Here is a 23,153-nt window from a genome sequence, read left to right as displayed (position 1 = left end):
CAAAAGAAATAAGTAAGCTAATTTAAAATACCCTCACTTTACAGTTTAAATGGCAAATGATTAGCGCTGGCAGCCATGTGAGTCCAAATAGAACAGAGAGACACTAAAGTTAATGTACATTAACAGGTGCAGTGGAGGCAACAAAATTAAAGGACAGCTGCTGTAGGCACACGCAGAACTCACTGAGAAAGCCCTGTCACAATAACGGCTTTTTACCTTACAATTAATTGTCATATAAATAATTGACACTTTCACGTAACAAATGCTGAATAAAATATACAAGCCTTCTTTTTTTTTTACTTCTATTGTATATTTGCAGCACTCAAACAGATACCAGAGAGAAAATAAAATTTCACTGCACCCAAAATCACCATTTTAAAACGATTAGAAATAATGAATAGACATGGATGCACTACAGTAACAGGAGGAAGCAGTGTACTGAGAATGGAGAAACTTGGCTAGCAATCATCTCCACTTATTGAATGAAAGTGTTTCTCCTCAGAACTGCTGTTACTGCAGAAAAAACAGGCATAATTTTGTTTCAGTGCCAGCAGAACTTCTGCAGGAATCCCTGATTGGGGCTTTAACACATGAACCTACAACTAGCGCATAGCCTGAAGAGCTGATGGAATTGCTTCATATAAATTCTTCTGACGATGCCAATTTTGTCCTCAGAGGAAAGAAAAAGGAGCTGAAAAATACCAAGCTTGCACGAAATCACATCATCAGTGCAAGACAATCAAGCACAAGCAAATGCTACGATTAGGAATTCATCACAGCGACAAATCACATCTAAGAGCCTTTCAGAATTCTTTATTGAATATCAACTTTGAAATGTCAGATCTGCTTTCGCTAAATAAAAGGCTCATTCAAGCCTGCATGACATTTGCCAATAGTGTGCCAATTGCTCCATGTGAAGTATAAATCAGTCTTTTTTGAAGTTCCGTGCACAATATGGCTCTTTTCAACCACAAATTATCATTTCCTACTGATGTAGTTCTAACACTGAGAGCAATCCAGTGAAAGCATTGTGGCTTGCCTTTGTTCATTAACTGTGTGGTATTGAGCGGTAACCCATACTTGCCATGCAGAATGATTTGACATTTTCATTCAGTGCTTTGAAAGAAACAAAGGAATTTGACTTGCAGAATTTTAATGCGGTATTTTATGTTCCAGATACTCCAGTTTTTGTCAGAAGAAGGGAAAAATAGCATGATCTCTAGCGAGCGCTCACAGATGCCTAAGTGGTCGTCTTGGGAGAAAAACGCTCATGGGGTGTATCACGTGGAATCTTGGGGAGGAATGAGGCGCTTTGGTCTGTCTAACACAGCCTCAGAGCTTTGCTCTTGTTTACTCACTGCCCTCGGCTGCTCCTGAAAGATAAAATGATGGGTGGTAGCACATAGCATAAGCATAGGCACAGCTACCACCACCCAAATAAACTGATAGAGGTAAAATAGAAGATATAGTGAGAGCATCCCAATATTTTCTACCTTAAAAAGCATATTCTACACTGCTGTCAACCTTCGTTAGACATTACCTCCCGACATATACTGCTTCTTTTTTAAAGATTAAAGACAAACAAGCAAAAAATAACTAAATCTAAGAAAATATCTTTAGTATTATTGTGAAAAAGTTAATTACCTGGGATAAAATATTATGAAAGAAGATGCAGTGGAATTATGTCATAATAATCTCATTAAAAACCAGACTAAAGTAATCCTGCACTGGCAAAAAAAACATGATAAAAGACAATAATTAAAAACTAAAAAAACAGAATGTAACACTCATGTCATTAATCATTTGCAACATGACACCGCAAATAATTGATTTATTGATGTTTACACATATTAATTAAAACATAATGTATACAGTATAACTTTCCTTACTATAATTTGACACTGGTCATTTCAGGCAGTCTAATTGAATATTGGGAAGTCGCCACCCTACCTCCCCTATACATCCCAGAATTAAAGATACAAATGTTAGTGACCTTAGTAAATTTTGTATGGTTTAAAAATATTCAAGTAATTATATTTGGCTAACTATAATATAATAATTTAGTTTTCTTGCCATTAATGGAAAAAAATAGTACTTATGTGAATAATACTGATGTGAATGTTCATTTGGATTTAGTTTTACAGTTAGGGCTCAGCAATTTTTTTTTTTTTAACTTCAGACAAAAAAATAAACATTTATGGCTAAACTGTCCCATTTGACATACATGTCCTAATCACCCTTTATTAACCGAACTGTATTAGTTACATACAGTGTGGAAAACAATTATTTGATTCTCTGCTGATTTTGTAAGTTTACCCCAAAAAAGGTTCAGTAGAAATTATAAATGAATTTGTATTTAATTGCGTGAAATAAGTATGTGATCCACATAATTCATCAAATACAAATTAATTTATAACTTCTATTTAAATATTTTACTCTGGATTTTTGGTTGATATCTTGTCTCTCTGTTAAAATAAACCTACCATTACAATTATAGACTGTTCATGTCTTTGAAAGGGGGTGAACTTACAAAATCAGCAGGGAATCAAATAATAATTTTCCACACTGTATATTTATATATCTATAAAACTGGCTAAGAAAAAAAAAACAGCAACAACCCAAATATCATTTTTTAAATTGGCACCTAATGATCTTTTTGATGAATAGCACATCTCCACAACCCCATGGTCTCGATAGTTTATAGGACCATGGCACAGACAGCAAGCTGCCTTTTTTAACCCGATTCAAAGACTCAATTCAAAGCTGTTTTTGTTCTCTTGTGGCTGCAGCAAGGCCCACCGCCCTCCTGGAGACAACTCTTTGATGCCCTCTGACAGTCTTGGGGGTTTGGAACTGTCCAGTGTTCTCTGAGCTGTGACAGTTCTACAAGCTGCTACTGTGCAGCTTGTAAGTGTGCAGAAACAAACATAAATATTAACAATTTCTAAATTATTACTGTGACGCGACGGCCCTTTGAGTGACTGCATCAAAACCCATACGTCTCTCTGTATGATTAAAAAGTGATTTTCCATCTTTAATCAAGACCACTGAGGAGGAAACAGTAGCGCACAAACAACTCAAGGTCAAAGAAGACACTGAAACTCCTGAATGCATTATAAGTGAAATCAGCTGAAGCAAGGTTGAACCAGAAGTTGAACCTGCCTTTCATTTCCATGAATCAAAGATGAAAGCTGTTAGATGATCAAAATGAAACAGAGAAGAGCTATTCCACTGCACAACTATGATAAGCTGTATGACTCACCAGCAAATGCAATGCACTTGAGCTCCCATGTGATGCTGGATTAAAGGGCACATTATAAGAAACAAAGGTGGAACCTTACCTTGAGTTGGCCTTTATATATAATATTAAAATAAACCCAGCAACATATTAATGATGTAGCTGAAGTGAAGCATCTGAATATATTTAATAGATGATTTAGAGCTTTTAATTAATGGTATATATAAAAAATGAGTTTAAAGTCTGTTCAGTTCAGGTGTTTTCACTGTATTAAAGTGTCTGTATCTGTAAGTAGACATTAATCTCAGAATTCAACAAACATCTAATAGGTATAATATCAAAGCAATTCAACACCTATAACTAACTGTTGTAAACATGCTGCTGAAGGGTTTAGATATTAGATTTTGTGTAAGAATAGGGTTAGGATTACATTTTGAGTTAAGGTTAAAGTTAGAATAAGGATTATGACCAGGGTTTGAGTTTTTTAGGTTTTTGGTTAAACTTAAGGTTAGGGGAGGATTAGGACTAGAGGGAGAATAAGAGCTCGTAACAATGCTTAGGTCTAGATTAGGTTAAGTGCAGACTTTGGGCTAGGTTTTAAACTGAGGTTAAGGTTAGAAAAACCAGAGATTTATTAGACTTTGGGTTGAGGTTAAGGTTATTCAGAGGAGTTCAGAATTAGGCAAGGCAAGGCAAGTTTATTTATATAGCACCTTTCATACACAACGCTCATTCAAAGTGCTTTACAAGTTAGAAAATACAAAGGGATGTCAAATAAAAAAAAACATGTAAAAGAATGACAATAAAAATGGAAATAAAGAGTAGAATAAGAATTAAGCATGAATAAAACATGATTCAAACAAGATTAAACTATATATTTAAAAGAACACTGAATGATACTACAGTTCAGCTCTACTATAAAAAAGTCCAAAAGAAAATAGAAAAAAAAAACAGTATGGTAGTGCTTATCTAAATAGTGATCTTAGATACTGAAGCTCGAAAATGTCTGAAAATAAAGAAAAGTATGAAAGCAGAGAAGCCTCTGAAAGGCACAGAAGCAGGAAGCAGAGGGTCTGGGTTAGGCTTTGAGTTGAATGGGGTTAAATAGTAATTGGTTAGGTTTTGTATTAGGGATAAGGTTAGAGTTAGGAGCATTGTTAGGGTGAACTGCAGCATATAAAGTCTATATGTCAGTATATCAGCACATTTTCAAGATCAGTCAGTGTCCGTACATTCAGATGCATCACCAAAGCTAATGAGGTAAAAAGAGCAGATGAGGTGGGCTGCAGAAAGTGTATCCTAAATAAGACATTGTATTATAAGAAAAAGGAGTTTTAGCCCTGTTCCTGCTCCAAAAATAATTTATTTGTAATACCGATTGACAAATAATAATAATCAAATCAATACATTTGAATCATTTTACATTAAAAGTAATGCAAATGTCTGTGCAACGGTGATAGAATAGAACATAAATCACTTACACAGCTTTGTAATTCCATTTAAGTATACCACAGCACAAGTACTCTCAGTGGAATTTTAAGAGTTAATGAATAATAAAGTAAAAGCGCACAGCAGGGACTCATATTCTGGCGAGCGAAAGACTAAATGCAGCCTTCAGTCTGTCCTCCCAGACTCTCACGCGCTGAGCTCCATTAAATGTTTTGGAAGTTCACTCTTTAGGTCTGTGCCAAAACAGTTAATGAGTGATTTGAAGGGTTGGTTGCACTGTCTGAGCTTTTGCCTGGATCACTCTCTCCAGACTGTCATCTGTTGTTTACCAGGGCATTAGCTGCCGAGGCCATGACACGAAAGGGTGCAGGCAGAGAGAAACGAGCGTGACTGAAGAGCCAGGGCTCCGACAACAATAATGGATTTTCATGAAGTAGGTTAAGAAGTTAATCAAACAAATGTCACTGAATTCATCAGCGCTGCATTAGCATTTCTGTTTAGAGCAGATTTCACAATAATGGGCTTCACCCTGAATTTTGATGCTGCTTACAGCATGCGAAAAAAAAACATCAGTCGTTAAAAATGTCCTTTAAAAAGGTGCAGTGGAATTATTGTCTTTAGTCTCATAGAGTGTAGCAAAAAACCTTAAAGTTACCTTAAAGTTAGCTAATTGTATTATTATTGACGTTTTTGAAACCTCTATTCATTATCTTTATTCTGTAACTCAGCACTATTTTAACTTGCAGGCATAATAGACATTTCATAACGCTGAGCAGGACTTACCCTTTCTACCCTCTCCTGAGGTACAGAGTAATCTATATGCAAATAGAGCAACTAAAGGGTCATTTATATGCAAATAGAGTTACTAAAAACAAAAAATATATCTTGTAACATTAACCTGGTGTTATATGGGTTAAAAACCAATACATCATTTAATCCATATCATTTAAAGTACTGAATTCTCGGTTTCACATAATCTTTGATGGAGCTGTAATCACTTTTGCCCTCTTTTTGTGAAAAAAAAGAGATGATGTCATTATGCACCTGCAGGCTGAGCCACATAATATAAAGCAGAAATATCATGTTCCACCTCCCCCTCCCAGCACCTGACTTATCACATAGAGAAATCGCTCAGCTAGATCTGAGACCCTCCCTGACACTGTGTTCTTCATGCGCTGTGTTCTTCATGCAGTGTATTGTGAGTTTAGCTGTTCGTGTCGACTTTAAGGTGAACATGCTGTAAAGTACGCATCGTTACTTTGTAGGTAATATATAACTAGATCAGTAGCTAGGCTCCTGTAGCTACAGTAAAATCAAAAACACTGAAAAAAAGGTCTACCTGTTTTTAGTGTTTTCTTGACAAGTTAACAAACTGGTAAATCAATCAAGCTCTAAGGAGATAAGAAATCCATCTACCACTGCACTAGCATTAGTGTTAGCTCTGCTGAAGAAACAGTTACTCAGATCTTATTAGAAATAAAAATCTGCTAGTTTATCCCATAGTGTAAAAATAAGTCTGAAGATTATTTTTCATAAATCAAATCCATTTCCATCCAAGTTATGTTTATAAAGTTTACAATTAGTCAATATGCATCTTTTCAATCAATCAATCAATCAATCAATCAATCAATCAATCAATCAATCAATCAACTGACCTTTAATTAAACTCACGATGCATTAAGGGTGACTCTTATTACAATGTAACTGAGCATTATACAAAACTGAAAAAAATGGTAATTTTCTATGATAGGGAGCATTAATGAGCCTGTGAGTCTTTATAACACTTAATTATGACATAAAATCTTACAATAAGATAAATAAACAAACAAATACAAATACAGGCATTTTACATGACAGGATCTATACTGTATTTGAATCCCTTCCCTTTGTGCATTCACACACTGACTATTACTGTGTGCCTTTCATCTGCTCCCTGTCTCTTCATGTGCATGCTCCTCTCTCTATTACAGTCTATAGCTGTTGTGTGTGCACTGCTGTTGCTCCTCTCTTTACCGTGCATGCTCCCTGTGTGCGGTGTTCACTGTGCGGCAGGGCCTGTCCGTCTGTGTCGCTGTGCAACTCCTCTGCTCTGTGTCTCGTCTTAACAGGACCTCAGCCAGGCCGGGTCAGGAAAGCCTTGAGGGAGGCAGGCGGGCCTAGAGGCAAGCTGTCTTGTGTGTTTGCGCTTTGAACTTTGCAGTGGTCGTTGTGTGTTGATACGTCAGCTAGCTTGCTTGCTTCTGTAAGTGCGACTGTTGTTTTAACTGACCTTTGACTCACTGCTTCTTTACCCTGGTACTGGAGTCTCCCTGTTCTGGATATTATGGTATGTTTTTCTGTTGTAAAAACTAGAACAGAGAGACTCTATTGGCTGTGCACTGTGAGTTTTTGATGCATGTCATGGTGAGTCTTGAGACTTGGGAAATTAACCATTAAAAGTCAAGAGTTTTACTGTCATGCTGCTGTTCTACTGAAATGTAATTACATATTTGATTACATACTTAGTTACATAATGAAATCATGCAATTTACGCTTTTATTTTTTTATCGACAGCTTCAAGACTGCGTATCTGAAGTTTTCCCCTTTGTTTCGATGTCAACAAAGGACGAAATATTGGCAAAAATGTAACGAATATTTTTGTCTTTTTGCAAAACAATAAATTGAATTTGGAATGGAATACCTCTTCTTTGCATTTAAGCAGAAATGTGGCATGCATTGACAGCTTGAAATCTGCATTTTTCTTTACAGTCTTGAATTTTTTTTTCCTAATTTGTCTTAATGCGCTTTGAAATCATTCATATGTTAATAAACTTGCAAGTAAACTTTTTTTATGCCGCAGTATAATGTTGTAATATTCAATCTGTTAAATCTCTGACACTTCAAATGGTTATTCTTTTTTTTAAAAATAAGCAGCAGTCTGACTGAAACCTGTTATAAGTGTTAACACATGAACTGAGCACTCATTAAATCACAATCAGCGATATTAAGCTTATTGTAAATCTGATTTTCTGGCAGTATTTATATTGTAGACAAAATTATTCTCAATAAATCTCTGATTGTGGCTTTACTGTTTGCTGATAAATGATTATTAATGAGTATTAATCTGTTAATTACAATACTAAAAACATGATGATTTGAATGTAACTGACTTGGTGTAGAATAGTGGATAACATTACTACCCTCCATGTGGCAGACTAGGGTTCAATTCCTCACCTGAGCACCATTTTATGCCAGTTATGCTCCGTACAGTCCTTGCTTATGCTTAATCCTTCTGACGTTGTCCTGATTTAAAATAAGCTGCTAACAAAAAGGAGAACATATATAGTAAAGGATGCAAATGTTTACACCATATTCATGAATAAATTACAAATTTGTTCTTTAGGTTACTTTCATTCATATACAGTGACAAACCAAAAGTCATGGGACCGCAGTATATAAATTGATCATGAGGTGTTACCTATTTCCTGTCCCATGATCTTCGGCATGTCAGTTTATGTATGTCAGTATGGATACTGTACGTAGCATATACACATGAATGAACAATAGTGCTGATCAGTAGACACACCTTCTGATGTACCATATTTTTGCACTATAAGGCGCAATTAAAATCCTTTAATTTTCCTAAAAACCTTCAGTTTGCCTTATAAGGCGGTAAACTTTATACAGTATATGAATTTTAGCAGTCAGGTTGTAAGGAGCAGTAAAGCCACTCTGCTGAAGTACAGCGTTATACAGGAGTTTCAGTTTAGTTCTCTAACAGTATAAGCATTAGCTGCTAACCGCGCTAAGCTCTAGCTCTTTCGCTGTTTAGAGTTGAGTATCATCAGCCTGTAGCCTGAGCGTTTACTTAGAGCATTAAATTAAGCTAATATTTCCCTGGCTTTCCGGAACACTCAGGGTTCTTCAGTGTAGCGCTGTTGGGCAGCACTAGCCGCTAACCGCGGCTAGCCTTAATGGAAATAAGGGCTTTACTCAAGCAAATAAACAGTTTTAGTATCTGTGTAGATTATTGTCCAGAGCTTGTATACTTGAAAAGAAAATGTTTTTTTTTTAGCAACTACCGTTTTGTTTACCACCCAGTGGCGAGATCTAATGAATTAGAAGGAAAACATGGCGACACCCCATTCCTTACTAGTGTCGCATAATGAGGCTTACAGTCAAATGTGTGTAATGTATGAAAATAGACCAGAAAATAGATGTTTATTGATAGTGCGCCTTATATTCCAGTGCACCTTATAGTGCAAAAAATACGGTAGCTACCATACATTATTATACAGATTTCTAACCTTTGGCAGGAATGGTGCTTATATAATATTATTTACTGCTGTGGAAATGTTAAGCACATTTTAAGTTATTTAAGGTAAACATTTCGCTTATTTAACTATATATGCAGTAAAAGTAGCACAGTGCTGTGGTGTATTCCACTAGCAGGGTGTATTGTATGTACACACACACACACACACACACGTCATAATAATATAATATATCAGTGTGAGTTTGGAGTCTGTTGCCTGCTCTGCTGTCACTTCTGCATAATGCCTAGCAGCGACTCTAAAGGAATGGCTGTGCTTTTGCTATGCAATTTGCTTAAACACTGCAGACAGGCAGCTATTAGCGCACATTCATACGGGGAAAAAAAGGTGACAGACTCCCACGTGACCATGGATGGACAGAGGAAAAGGAGGGAACCCAAAACCACCCCACAGCTGGCCACCTGGAATATGAATAAATGTCTTTTTTCTCATTCGTAGCGTATCTCCTTGTCTAGGCTATTGTTTTTCAGTCTGCTTCTTCTGCTGGATTTGTTGTCAATCGATCATATGGACTTAGAAAGGAATAGAGAGATTATGTGAGCTCAATGTATAAGTGAAGGAACAGCTCATGTTTTGTTTATGAGCGCTGCTGCTGAAAGGTGATGATGCTCTGATATCTGTACTTGTTACACATGCTGATGATTGAACTGTGTCTTAGCTTAGCCTGTCTCTGAATGTGTAGAGTAAGGGTATGATGAGCATGTGGGGGTTCTTCTCTGATGTAAGCCTGTTACACAGTGCCCTCAGGAGGCATGCAGCACATCAGCAAAGATCCCGTGAAGGCAGTGACCGACGCCATGGAGGAGTCCACCGACTGGATGAGCGCAATCATGACCTTTATGACTAATTTGGTAGCACCGGAGGAGGAGGAAGAAGGTATACGTCATGTAGACCTGAATGTCTTTGTGCACTAACACTGACGCTACCCACATACACTGCAGTTCAACAGTTTGGAATCACTGTTTTTTTAAACAACATGAAGCTAATTCACGTCTCCCAAGTAGTTCTTGACTTGGATATCGTCACTGTCCAATAATAAACAAGTATCCCCATTTTTGATTAATTTTAGTTTACTACATAATTTGAACAGACAAACCGTCTCTTACACTGTGCTAATTTTTCTTGATGAACGGACCAATAGAAATGTGTCAAAATGACCTTAAATAAACTCTCTTTACATTGACTTCCATTAAAAGTTTAGAAGGCTTTTTATCTTTTCTGTAAAGTTGCTGTTTAGGAGATGTTTTTTTTATTGGACAGCGACTATATTCTGTAAGTATTTAAAAAATGATCAAAAAAAATTTTTTTTAATCAATTGGAACACAAGTAGAGAATATTTACAGGTTAAAATGGCATTTTTAATAACGAAACTTTGATCCTTTTCATAAAATATTTTGGGTTTAATATTCCAGTGAGTTTTCTAAATTTCTTTAAAATTCCTTAATTGAAACATAAACACAAACATTTAGGTTTGGTGAAAAAAATTGCTATTATATTCCATATATTATATATTCTATTACTAAACAAATATTATGTTCTCTGAATATCTTTTGCATTACGAAACCCTTCCTGTTCCAGTTAATAAGAAATTATTTTGTAATCAATAATATTAGGCAAAGCTGTGTTTCAAAACTATTTTGTATTGTAAACAACAAAGACATACCAAACATCATACAACAGAGACTAGGATAAAGTCCTTTTAGACTTTTGCTATGCCTAAATTAATCTAACACAACGTATATATGTGTGGGTGTTTCCAAACTCTTCCCTTAGCTAACATTTCTTGATCAATTTACACACTGCTATGAAACGACATTTGGCATATTTTAATGTAGTAACTAACTGTTTCAGAATTTTAGTTACCTGTAGAGTCTGTAGGTTTTGATAGAACACTACAAAATAGTTTGTAAAAAAACATTTGCAATTGGTAATATTTCACAATTTAATTAAGCAAATGTAAAAAAAAAATCCTTTATACTTTAAAAATAAACTTTCACAAATGAAGTTTGTGAAGGAACCAGGAAGGAACACATTTCAGTATACAGTATACAGTATGCAGTATACAGTATACAGTATATTACAGTAATTATCCCAAATGACTTGTATTTCGAATGTGATTATCAACTTGTTTAGATTGTAAACAGATAATCAATCTAACATATTTTTGCCACAGCAATACTGAACACAATACTGTATTTATAAATGTTTGTTATATTAACATAAATGCTTGTAATTTACATTTTTATGGAATTTGTAAAACAAGTGATTCCAGACCTTTGGATGGTGGTGCAACACACACTGAAACTCTCACTGCATCTCACAGAAACACAGGCAGAGGTTTGATTTGACAAGTCCTGGGTACCAAATAGAGCTTGTTATAAATTCCTACCAATGGTGGTCACTCGTGTCACTGCTGGGGGACATGCCACATGTCTAGGGAATGACATTCACACAGAGATTAGGAAACATCGCTATCATATCCAAACAGCAGGTCCAGAGAAAGCTCTCAGAGCCCATGGGGGGAAGCATCAGATAGGCCGTCGTGCTGAAATCTGATCAGACTTCTCCTTCTGCGGAGCCTCCGGCTAAAGCTAAAGCTGGCTCTGGCTGTTAGTCCGGCAGCCCTGATCCAAGGGCTTAGTCTGGCAAGAGAGGTCACTGCAGCCAGACTCATCTCTTATTTACCACACATGACAGCCACAATTAAACACACACTCATGGGTTTTCAGCTCCACCTCTGTATGTTACATCTGTGTTATAAGACACAATAATTAGAAAAAAACTATACATCGTACATTCATCTAGGAAAAAACAATAAAGTTCACTGAGAACAATAGAATAATCAGATAATGACAGTGGACACTGGGATATTAATAAGTTCACCACATAGTAAAATGCATTTGATGCTGTAACAATACATGTCATCAATACAATTCACCAATACATTATCAAACCTGTAATCCAATCCTGGTTACTCACTTTTGCCAAGTTTTGGTTATTTTTTTATTTTATGATTGTGATGAAATATCTTAGTGTTGACAGTAATACTAAAGCATAGGTCACTGTTTTCCAGCTTTACACCTTGATGAAGAACTTTGAGACAGAAGATTGAGGCTGTATACCAGATGCTGTGATCATGAAAAATGAAAAATAAAATCAACCAAAAATGGATAATATGCATTGATCTCTGTCACTTCTATGATGTCCTTCTTTATTTCATAGAATGTGTTTTCTTTAGATCATGATTCACAAAAAACATGATACAGAATACACCATACACTGCGAAAAAACTATAAGCAAAAACTAGACAAAATATCTAAAAAGTGAGATATGCCTATATTATGCCAAAAACTTATGCCAAAAGGGGTGAATACATTTTTATTATTGGGATTTATTAAAATAAGCAATCTCAAAGTCTCAAAATGAGTGAATTAAGACTTAATTTAACCAAAAATCACATATTAAATTTGGACGCAAGAATCAGAATAACTTAAATAGTGACTTTTTGGTCATATTTTGAGTTCAAATTACTAAAAATAAGGTGAGAATTGAAAGTAAAAGAGATTAACATAATTTTTCCATAACTAAGCAAAATAATCTTAAACGTATAATGCTTAGTAGGACAAAGATGGTCTTGAATATTAACTGATATACACATATAGCAATGATGATGTAAATATACATCTTTATTATGAACTTTAAGTACATGTATTACATGACACATATATGAATCTTCCTCAGGCATTTGAATAATTTGAATAGGTGAAGCCAATTCAAACTAGACAGGGATTTAGCTTCACAAATCTGTTCAGACGCAGCCAGTGTTCAACACCTTACTGTTGTTTCATCATGGAGGAAATACTGTTCCTCCAGGACCCAAGTGTATCCTAGATTAAAGCCACGCAAGACATTTTTGATTTTATGGAATCAAAATTGGTTTATCTAAGGCATATCAACCATTTCTCCCTTTGACAAGAAATCAGTTACGTATGTTACTATGTTTATGTTTATTTATCAGTTAATAAATATAAATAGAAATAAAGCACATTTTAGCTTTTTATTAAAAAATAACAACTGATTTTTCTTAAAATGAAACACCCACTTAATTTTTCACTGTCCATTACCTGCACCATATTACTTCTCTATCACAATCTGTTTAAATGCACTATATTTAGATTGTAATTAATAATGAAGGTAAAAATGTACTCTGTTAATCCAGGATAGATTTAGAATCCAGGCCAGGAATAATCCCTCTGCACCAAACAGCATGGTGTTAAGGTCAACAACCAATCACATTTTACTTACAAATTAAAGTGTCTTTCTTCAAAGGAGGAAACATGTAAACTGTAAAGAGCAAACCTATAAACACTGCCACCCAACTAGTCCTGAATTTCCTTGTAGTAGTACAAGTTAGGGGTTAATAAATAATTTTTAAAAGTTATTAATTTGCTTATAAACCATTAATAAGCAGTTACAACACATAAATAGGAAGGGCAACAGTGGCCTGTTGCCGATTCCAAAAGAGTTTAACTGCTGTGTAAAATGTAGTGTGTAAATGAAAACAGAATGCAATGATTTGTAAATCTCAGACCCATGTAATATACACAATAGATCATAAAAGAGATCATTTAGATCTTTATGGCAGCAACACAACAAAAAAAAAAAAAGCTGAAATGGGAAAACAAAAGTGGTATTAATAAAGACAGCTAGAATACACACACACAAAATAAGAACAGATTTGTATTTAAAAGAGTATAAAGCTTGTTGCTGGGGCTGTACCATATTGTGGTACAAAAAAAGTATCTTTCAGTAAAAGTATTTTTTTGTACCCATGTTTTTGTACCAGTAAAGATTATAAAGGTATTAAACATTATGATTAACTGAATATGTGTCAAAAACTTAATGATCCAAAACTGTCTGGCTTTCAAATAAAAAATATAAACTTTAAATATATATTGTTTATAAGTACAGTGTTACAGATTACAGAATGTACCTTTTGGCTGGTTTAATGATACAAATCTGTACTTTTTGCTGTTAGGAAAAACACATCTGACCCTGTAAAGAGCAATATTATACCTTTAAGGGTACAATTATGAAAAGTGTACCTTTTAGTACAAGAAAGTACTTATTTCGTACCTCGGTTTTTAAGTGTGTAGGAGCAATCTACAACTAATCACATGACTCACAGTGACTCTCATGAGTCTAATAACAGTGACTCTCATGAGTTCACTAAGCTGCAAAAAAAAGTGTGGAAAAAAGTGTGGACCTATTATTTTAATCATTAGACAGTATTACTGTATATACTGTAAATATTAGAACATTTAATGTCTTTACAATTATATGTTGAGAAACATTTTCCTCAAATTGGTCATCGATAAACCTCTGCCCATCATTCCTCTTAGCTGTTGAGAGTCTCTGTCTCTCTAAAATACTGTTTTATACCCAGTCATCCAAATTTCAAACTGCTCATTGCTGCTGTTTATTTATTAGTACAACTTACTTTTATAGCATTTTGATGCCCCGTCCCAGCCTGTTTAAGATGTGTTGCTGCCATTAACGTCTAAATAAACAATAGTTTTAGTGAACTTTTATTTGGATGTTCCATTATCGATGCATCATATGCTCAACTAACATTCAACTGAATGTCTATTAAATGTAACTGAACTCTCAGTTAAATGTATATGATTCTCTATAGAATCAAACCCTAACCTTAACTTCTTTTAATGCTAGCTTTTTTGTCAATTTCTGCCTGATATTACAGGCCTAAATCTTGGGGATATTTATTGAAGCATTACATAAAAAGGTTTCATATTTGAAAGGAAACATTACTGAAAATCTGAATAATTTTCTTTTAATATTTGTAGATATTATCTACGGATTTGCATAATAAAAATATAGTAAATTTAAAATATAGTGAATGATAAATTACAAAAGAAATTGTGAAGACAAATCAAACATTTAATGTCCTCCAAAACTTTTATTTTAATACAGTGTTAATTTTTAAACAAATTATTAGGTGTAGTAGAGAGTGAATAGCTTCTGCAAGTGTCCTGTAGGAAAAGGTCCTGTCTCCAAAGCTCTCAAATTTTCTGAATGTGAATAGCTTCTTTTGCTGTTGAGAAAGAGGGTATTATATTAACTACACTTGTAGCCCACATATGGACCAATGCATGTTAAGGGGTTAACCTTAAATCTAACCCTAAACCTATAGCTTTAGAATGTTAAGATAAGAGTTAGGGTTATGGTTAGGTTAATGGTTTGGATTTACATTTTACACCCTTTTTTAGCTGTTGTGTACAAAAATTCTTCCTTTGTTACATGACTTCTACAACTACAGCTGCACTCAAATACATAATCAAGTGATTTAACAGATATGTGAAAAAGGCCCAGTTACATACACAGCAAATATCAAGTAATAAGCACTGTCTCTTTAAAGGGAACCTTTCTACATTAAGAATTACAGTGCCCTGTATAAATATAGACACTAACAGAGGGCTGAGGCCTCACTTAAGCATTCTCACATAGTATGGGCTTAAATGGAGATGGTGTTTAATTTAATCTCCATCTGCCACATACTGTCTGCATCATATCATTTACCACAACACAGTCATTTCAACACATTCCCCTGTGCCAAGTAAAAGAAGAGAGAACATGTAAGCTAAAAAAACTCACTTCAAACTAACTTTTACAAGCATCTGCCTATTGACATATACTGTAACTATGTGTTTTGTGGGTATATTGTTGTCAGAGATAATTAGGGTCCTTATGTTTGTATGTTAAATCTATGATGACATAAACATGTTCACTACCAGTTAATAGTTTTATAACACTTCCATTTCCAATACAAAGAATAACCTGAATTGGTGCAAGGACCAGTGATCCCAAAGAAGCTTTAAAGGCAAAAGCTATGTAAAATGATGTAAATGGTAAATGTAAGACAAATAAGACATTTCAGGGAGCAAGTCATTGGTTAAAATATTACAATTATTCTGTAGCAATTGAAGTAAATAAAGCTTTATGAATCATCAATTTGTCAAAATGCTAAACTAGACTATTACTGGCTGCTCTACTATAGTGCTTATACAACATTTCACATCTGATTCCCATCATAATGGCCCAGATTGTGAGATCAATTCCAGGGTATTTTAAATAAAAGCAATAAAAACAATTAAAATTGCTTCTTTCACAACAGAGCTAAACATTGTAAAACAGCTGTGATCTCTAGGACCACATTGGGAGAATTAAACTAAGCCAAAATAATCACACCTACCTATCCTGAGTCACAATGCAGCTAGCTAGAAAACAAAAGTAACAAAAAGCTAACAGCTCTTAGCTTTCACTTAGCCAAATACATTGAGTGATGCTGCTCTCCAGCTTAAGGACACCAAAGAGAGCGGAGTCCTACGTTGGCTGTGTCTGAAATGTAAGTAATGCTGTGTATTCAGACAGGACTCTGAAGTTATAGGGCATCCAGTCATGTCTGAAGTAAAGTAAAATAATCTAGCCTTCTGATTTTGGGCTAAAATGCTAACAGCTAATGATGTCAAACCTAAAACTCAGATATGAACTGAATCGATTCCTTTGACTCGCAGTGTTTCAACACACTGCGGTGAATTCTTCATCAAAACAGAAAATACACTGCCCCAAAATAGGTTTCATTACATCACATGGATTTGAAATGTTGAAAAGGATCTGAGATCAGAATGTTTTGTACTCAAATGTTCCTAAATAAACTTTAAAAGTTTGATCTCAGAATTGTGTTTGTTGTCAACATGACACAAGTTAGGACAAGTTAAGACAAGTCAATTTAAGTAGCTTTTGAAATTCTGTTACTCTCCTTCCCAAAGTTACAGCAAGTACAGAAAAAACAGCACAACAACATTGCTACACTTTTAAAGGTATGCAAATCCTTGCAACTGTATAATTGCTTTATTATTTATATTATCATTAAATGTTATCATAATTTGTCAAACCATTAGCACCTCGTGAAATGGAAGAATCTTAAAAAATGACCTAAATCTGCTGTTTGGAATACTTTTGAACTTGAAAACAAACAGGTAAAGTGCCTGATTGCCCACCAGAGTCACTGTAATGGATGATGATTCAATTGTCTCACAAGATTGAATCATTTTCCAAATAAATTGGTTCATTTGATTCAATCTCCCCAAAGCCCCACTTTTGCCATCACTAGTAAAAGCTAATGCACAAGCAAAAACAGCAAAACATTCATATAGACGTGTGCTGTCTGTACTTTGGCAACATAAGAACATATTTTCTTTTAATTTGTAAAACTAAGGCTTCTATGACTACACTGCCTTCTGAGTGAGACAGTGTAGGAAACAAGGCATCAAGACAGGATTTCTTGCAATTCAGACACAACCACAGTGTGGAATGTACTGATGCACCCTTCTTACCTGTCTGAAACCCCAAGTGGATCAAACTAATAAAACATTTTTTTAAACAAGCTAGGGAATGTGCAAGTAAAAAAAAAAAAAAAAAATCATACACAGCAGTCTTAACATGTCATAAAATATGTTAATATGTTCTTACTGTGGAGGCAGAGAACCAGGAAAAGAGAGATGCACAAAACATATACAGACAGTCACACGTAAAATGGGCCACTTTGTACAATGGTTCAGATAAGATAGTAACATTATATATCTTTACAGTTTTACAGCCAATCACAACAAGTACAACAACACAATTTTACATATAACAATAGTTACCTGATTCATAGAAAGTACATCAAAGAAATTGTATAGGAAGTGAGGACAAGACAAATTTCAGTAATAAGAGTGATAACGCAGTTATAAGTAAGCCAACAAAGCAGAATGTTTCCTCTTTTTTTAAATGCAAAGGTGGAATTTATAAAAGAAACTTGTGGAAATTTTATTTTAGTTACTGACCTATTTTAGCTGAACATTGTGTCATAACTCAGGAGGGAAACTACAGATACTCTAACTCTCATAATTCATACACTCTTATACACACTTCATACAATAGTTTTTTTAAAACAACTAATTGATTGACACATCTCAATTAATAAAAATATAATCTGGTTACATACATACAAAACTCCACCTTACAGCAAAATGTCTGACTATTGCAAATCTACAACAGCATATAAAAAAATATTTTTTTAAATGTCTGAGTCTCAGAACTCAGCTTAACACTGGACGAATTCTCTGTTTAAGCGTGAAGAAAAGACTTGTAGCTGCAAGTTTGAAAGGTGTAGTTGCAGTTGGGAAATGCCGAAATGGAGCGAGACACTTCAGATTTCAAATCAAGGTCAAAAGGTGCAATAGACCCGGCTGATTCCCATCTAGGTGCGACAACATCATTCATTTAAAATTAGAATTTGATCTGAGGACATAGATAGTTCACGTACACTACTGCTCAAAAGTTTTAGAACACTTCAGTGGTCCACTGGTAGTGCTGTTTGCTACAGTGAAGACTGCTTTTCTTTTTTTGCCATTGCAAAATACTGGAACCAAACAAAATTCAAAGTATTTTCCACACAGTGACAACTTTTTTTTCTTATTATTTAGAGTTGTAATAATAGCAGTAATAGTAGTAGTGGCAGTACTACTCATTAGGGCTGGGGATTGTTTTAAAATGTTCAGAACTGGTACCGATACAATACTTTGAATTCGGTACCAATACCTAAAGGGTACCTTTTTGTGATCCTTTTTTCTAAATCGTATCCAAAAAATACAAAATGCCATAAATATTATTACACAACATATTTATTTAACAGCAAACTTGAGTAATCTTATTTTCATACTGTCACCAAGAGTGATTCCATCTTTCTGTATCTTGTTGGAACAAACACTTAGCATGTTTGTGGCTCTTTATTAAGACCGACACTCATTGCTTGTGCCTAAGCTACAAATATTTTTCTTCGTATATTGCTGTATTTCAGAACTATTTTTTAAAAATATCATATAAAATTTAATTTAACTATATTAGTGGTGTCAATCACCTAAAAATTTATTATAATCTTGATTATATTTTAATGCTGCTAGTTCCCTGTATTTTTGAGAGGGGGCAGTATCAATATTGTAACGTGGTTTAGGTCAGGCAGACTAGAACTGTGTGTGCTCTCTGTGTTTGACACATTTATTCGCATTTTATGCAAAGTATCGAAAACAGGCACCAGATTTGTTTAGACCTTTTGGTATCCTGTAGTACTGAGACATTTCAGTCGGTGCCTTTTTGGATTGAATTTTGATACCCAGCTGTACTACTCATAATAGTAGTTCTAATCAAAGTAGTATTTATGATGAACTTTGTAATTTTGAGTAATTTTGAAATCACAAGATAAAAATATTAGTAGAAATTAAATAAAATGAAAAATAGATACATAACTCAAGAATAAAAAAATATTCATAAATGTTAATTGTCTTACATTCAAACTATTATATTTTTATATGTTTGATAGAAATTGTGTTCTAAATTTCGTTTACTTCTAAAAGATAATGAGAAAAATTACAGAAACAGGGCTCTTTACCTGCCGGTGTTTTAGCCTTTGATACTGTTCGTATCAAACAATAGGGTAAATGTGGAGAAGGTGCTTGTTTTTCAGAAAATCTTCCCAGTGGATATTTTGGTGTAGCTGTTCTGGTACACAGTGGAAAAAGCTTTTAACTGCATCAAACAGAACATATAATTGCTTGTCAAGCTCTGAGAGAATGTTTTGTCCATGTCAGAGTAGATCAGAGTTCTCCTGATCCAAAAAAAAAAACCTTTCTTCAGCAGTATGATTAGGCAGTTTGCCCCCTTTTTCTACAGGGACAGCCTCTCATCTTCAGACAAGGATGTACACTAGATATTGGAACATTGCTGTGAGGCTTTTGTAGATTTTGTCACAGAAATAATCAGTTCTGAATCACAAAGAAGCTGCAGCTCATCCGAACAGTACTGGAAGGATTTTTTTTTATCACTCCAGGGAACACAGTTCCACTGTTCCAAAAGTGAGGTCAGGCATTGTGCATGGTGGAACATACTGCTCCAGAGTGTCACATTTGAATAGCAGTGGATTTTTTTTAAGAGTATACAGGTTGGGTTACATATATCAGTTTATGTCCTGTCTTATACCTTAATTTTAAAATGAGGTATAACACAGGCCATTAAAACAAGTGTCATTCACATTCAAAACAAAAAAAACATTTCATTTTTTAAGCAATATGTTTGAATGAATGAAGTTACACTTATTTAGCGCCTTTTTTTTTAGAAACCCAAGGACACTTTACAGTTTACACTGTTTACACACAATCATTCATACTCAGCACTCATCCACACATCGGTGAGAAACAGCAGCCAATAGCTCACAGCATACTCTCATCCGGAAAAGACTGTTCACTTTAGGACTGCATCGGGCACTACAGTATTTACATACATACATTTTATACACACACACAATCCTATACAATTCAGTTAAGAGTATTAATTAAAAAAAAATTCTGGGCAATTTAGAGTGTCCAATTTATCTGATCTCCATGTTTTTGGACTGAGGGAGGAAACCAGAGTCCCTGGAGGAAACCCTAAGAGTCCCAAAGAAAACATGGAAACTCCACCCAAATAGGGACTTAAACCCAAGACCCCAGTACTGGGAGGCGAACATGCTAACCACTAAGCCACCATGCTGCTTTAAAGTAATAAAGAGAAATTGGAGAATGGTTGTGTACTCATGAATAAGGTCTACTTTACATGAAAGCAATATGTAGAAATTAGACCCTTAAAATGCACTACGTGAAAAGATTCAGCAATTAGGAATGATTAAATGTAGATCATAGAAAATAACATGTTTACAGGCAGAGAAACTGTATGATTATAGAAGCAATTAACTTCTCAGCAAAAAAGCTAATACGCCTCATTTCCTCTTTAATATTTTTAATTAAACATTCTAAATAAATAAAACAAAAATCAAATATTATTTCAGTCATATTAATTGAATCAGGTTTGTGTGTGAAAGAGAGTGTGTATGTATGGTTTATCTATTGTTAACCATATAAGAGGAGTGTGTCTGGCTGCACAGTAAATGTTAACTAGCTGTGAGTTGCTGGAGAGATTAAGGTGATTGTGCTGCAACGTGAAGCAACACACTTGGCAAGAAAACCACCTCGGTAAGCAAAGCCAAGTCATTCCCTGCACTGGAGTACAACACTCCCAGCACACAGTCATGCAGGTCCTCGCTGGAGGATGAAGGGATTAATGATCAGACCTTACTGAAGAATCACAGACTTGTCAAATCAAATCTATGCACACTAATATTCAGTGAATGTTCTGATGTGTACAGTCCAAATATAATAAGTACTGGAGCTGTGAAAGGTATTCTGTATGTTTGTCTATACATAACTGAATAGCTATTATGAGTCATCCCATAAAAGTATCACCCAGTTACATATATAATATATTATCATTAGAAATAATACGAATAATAAAAAACAGATTGTCTTGGTATATGCAATATGTAATCAGGCAAAGTAATGCATAAGCATTCAGTTGTTTTTTATTGTCATAATTTCATATAGAAACATCACAATAAATACTAAATCATTTAAATACTATCAAACCTAGTGAGCTGCATAGTGGTGCAGTCATGTAGATATGGATACAACTGTTTTATTGCAAGTTCAATTCCTGTAAGTGCCACATCCATCTGTAAGATAATGCATACTGTATTTGGGCTTGTGCTCTTGAGTTGGTATGGCCCTCTTCATCACTCAACATGATGCTATCTGACTAAATTAAAGATTGGTCCAATGATGTTGCATTGAAAAATGTTACTGTGTTTCAGTGCTGGGAGCATCTTCCCACATAACACACACATGTGGGGCCTATATGTAAATCCCAACTCTAAACCAACACATTTTGTCCATGGATTCCATGTTCACACCACATATTGATGTCAGGGATTGGGCCAGGAGGGGTTAATCGTTTTGTACACCACACATGTGGCCAGGACGATTAACATGGAGCATAATAAAGTGACCAATTTGGAAAACCCAACTGGGTCTCAGTAACAACACAATGTACAAACCTTCTCAGAGCCCTTGCCCACCTGAAGCCCCCCAGATCACCTTCGACACCCACAAGCCCAACATGAGCATGTGGGTCAGTTGTGACTGGTGGAGAGCTAACAAGTGTTTCAGTGTTTTAGAATTTATAATGTCTACATTATAAAATAAGAGAAATAAAAAAAGCAAAGTGAAAACAGCCCAAAAAAAGAAACCTTTGAAGATTAATGAACCAAAAATCTCATTAAATTGACTGACTTTAAAATACAAGAATAGTTTGCTTTAAAATGTAAAGGAACCATTTTGAGAATACTGGGCAGCATCTCAGCACCCATGGCAGTACAGGGGACTGGGCTGTTGAGCTTCCTGTCCTAAGGTCTGCTTATCTGACCATTAGGACATGACTGCTACACATCACAGAGCCAAACATTTAAATGGAATTGGTCAAATTAACAAAGTCAACTTTTGCTTCACATATCATTCTAACTAGACATCAAATTCTATTGGATTTAAATTTTCTTCAAATAATGTTATTTTTTTTTGTGCCAGTACTTATGGAGGGCACTGTAAGCGCTTCAGGCTGCATGCACCATTTCTCATCTCCATATCAAGTGTGAAATTGCTGCATTTTCTGGAATACTGTGGTGTTGAAAGATTTTGCTGCCTTAATGCATACATTTGTACTTTGTAAATGGATTAAAATACTTGAAAAAGCATGTGTGTGTGTGTGTGCTACTGTTTAGGTAGTAACCGTTTGCTAGAGATGAGCCTTTTCCCCTCTGTGATCCACATTCATTATTTACTGTTTCTGCTGTATTTACTGTTCCACTCTAACACCAGTACTTTCCTCTTCCCCTGTAGGAGAATGGCACGCAGTGAGAAAAAAAGGTCAGTGTCAGACGCTTAGTCATCTGCTTAAGACCTGTTTTTAAAGCTTACGTTTATTACATTCACAAGAATGGAAGATTGTTTTGGTGCAAAAAACTGCCAAGGCTAAATGCAGTACAATAACTGGACACATTCACATTCTTACCTATGAACCAAAACAGAGCTCACTCTGCAGCTCTGTGTCACTCTGGCTTACAGGAGTAGAAAGGGCAGGCAGGGTCAGTAACAATAAGATAGCAAATATAA

The 23,153-nt window shown here is 35.0% G+C and overlaps 1 protein-coding gene across 12 annotated transcripts in view; it reads left to right on the top strand.

Annotated features, from left to right (window-relative positions):
• The window catches only part of trdn (triadin), a 77,567-nt gene that overhangs the window by 10,623 nt on the left and 43,791 nt on the right, over positions 1-23,153 (top strand). For 9 of the 12 annotated variants that reach the window (XM_049484343.1, XM_049484379.1, XM_049484346.1 and 6 more), the window contains 3 exons: positions 6,796-6,849; positions 9,739-9,876; positions 22,881-22,907. In XM_049484343.1, the coding sequence (XP_049340300.1) occupies positions 6,796-6,849; positions 9,739-9,876; positions 22,881-22,907 (219 nt within the window). The remainder of the gene's footprint in view (positions 1-6,795; positions 6,850-9,738; positions 9,877-22,880; positions 22,908-23,153) is intronic. The other 3 variants (XM_049484370.1, XM_049484361.1, XM_049484353.1) reach the window with 1 other exon arrangement.

This window comes from Astyanax mexicanus, chromosome 1 (genome assembly GCF_023375975.1).
Source record: "Astyanax mexicanus isolate ESR-SI-001 chromosome 1, AstMex3_surface, whole genome shotgun sequence".
Lineage (NCBI taxonomy): Eukaryota > Metazoa > Chordata > Actinopteri > Characiformes > Acestrorhamphidae > Astyanax > Astyanax mexicanus.
This window is presented reverse-complemented; position numbering and strand designations above follow the sequence as displayed.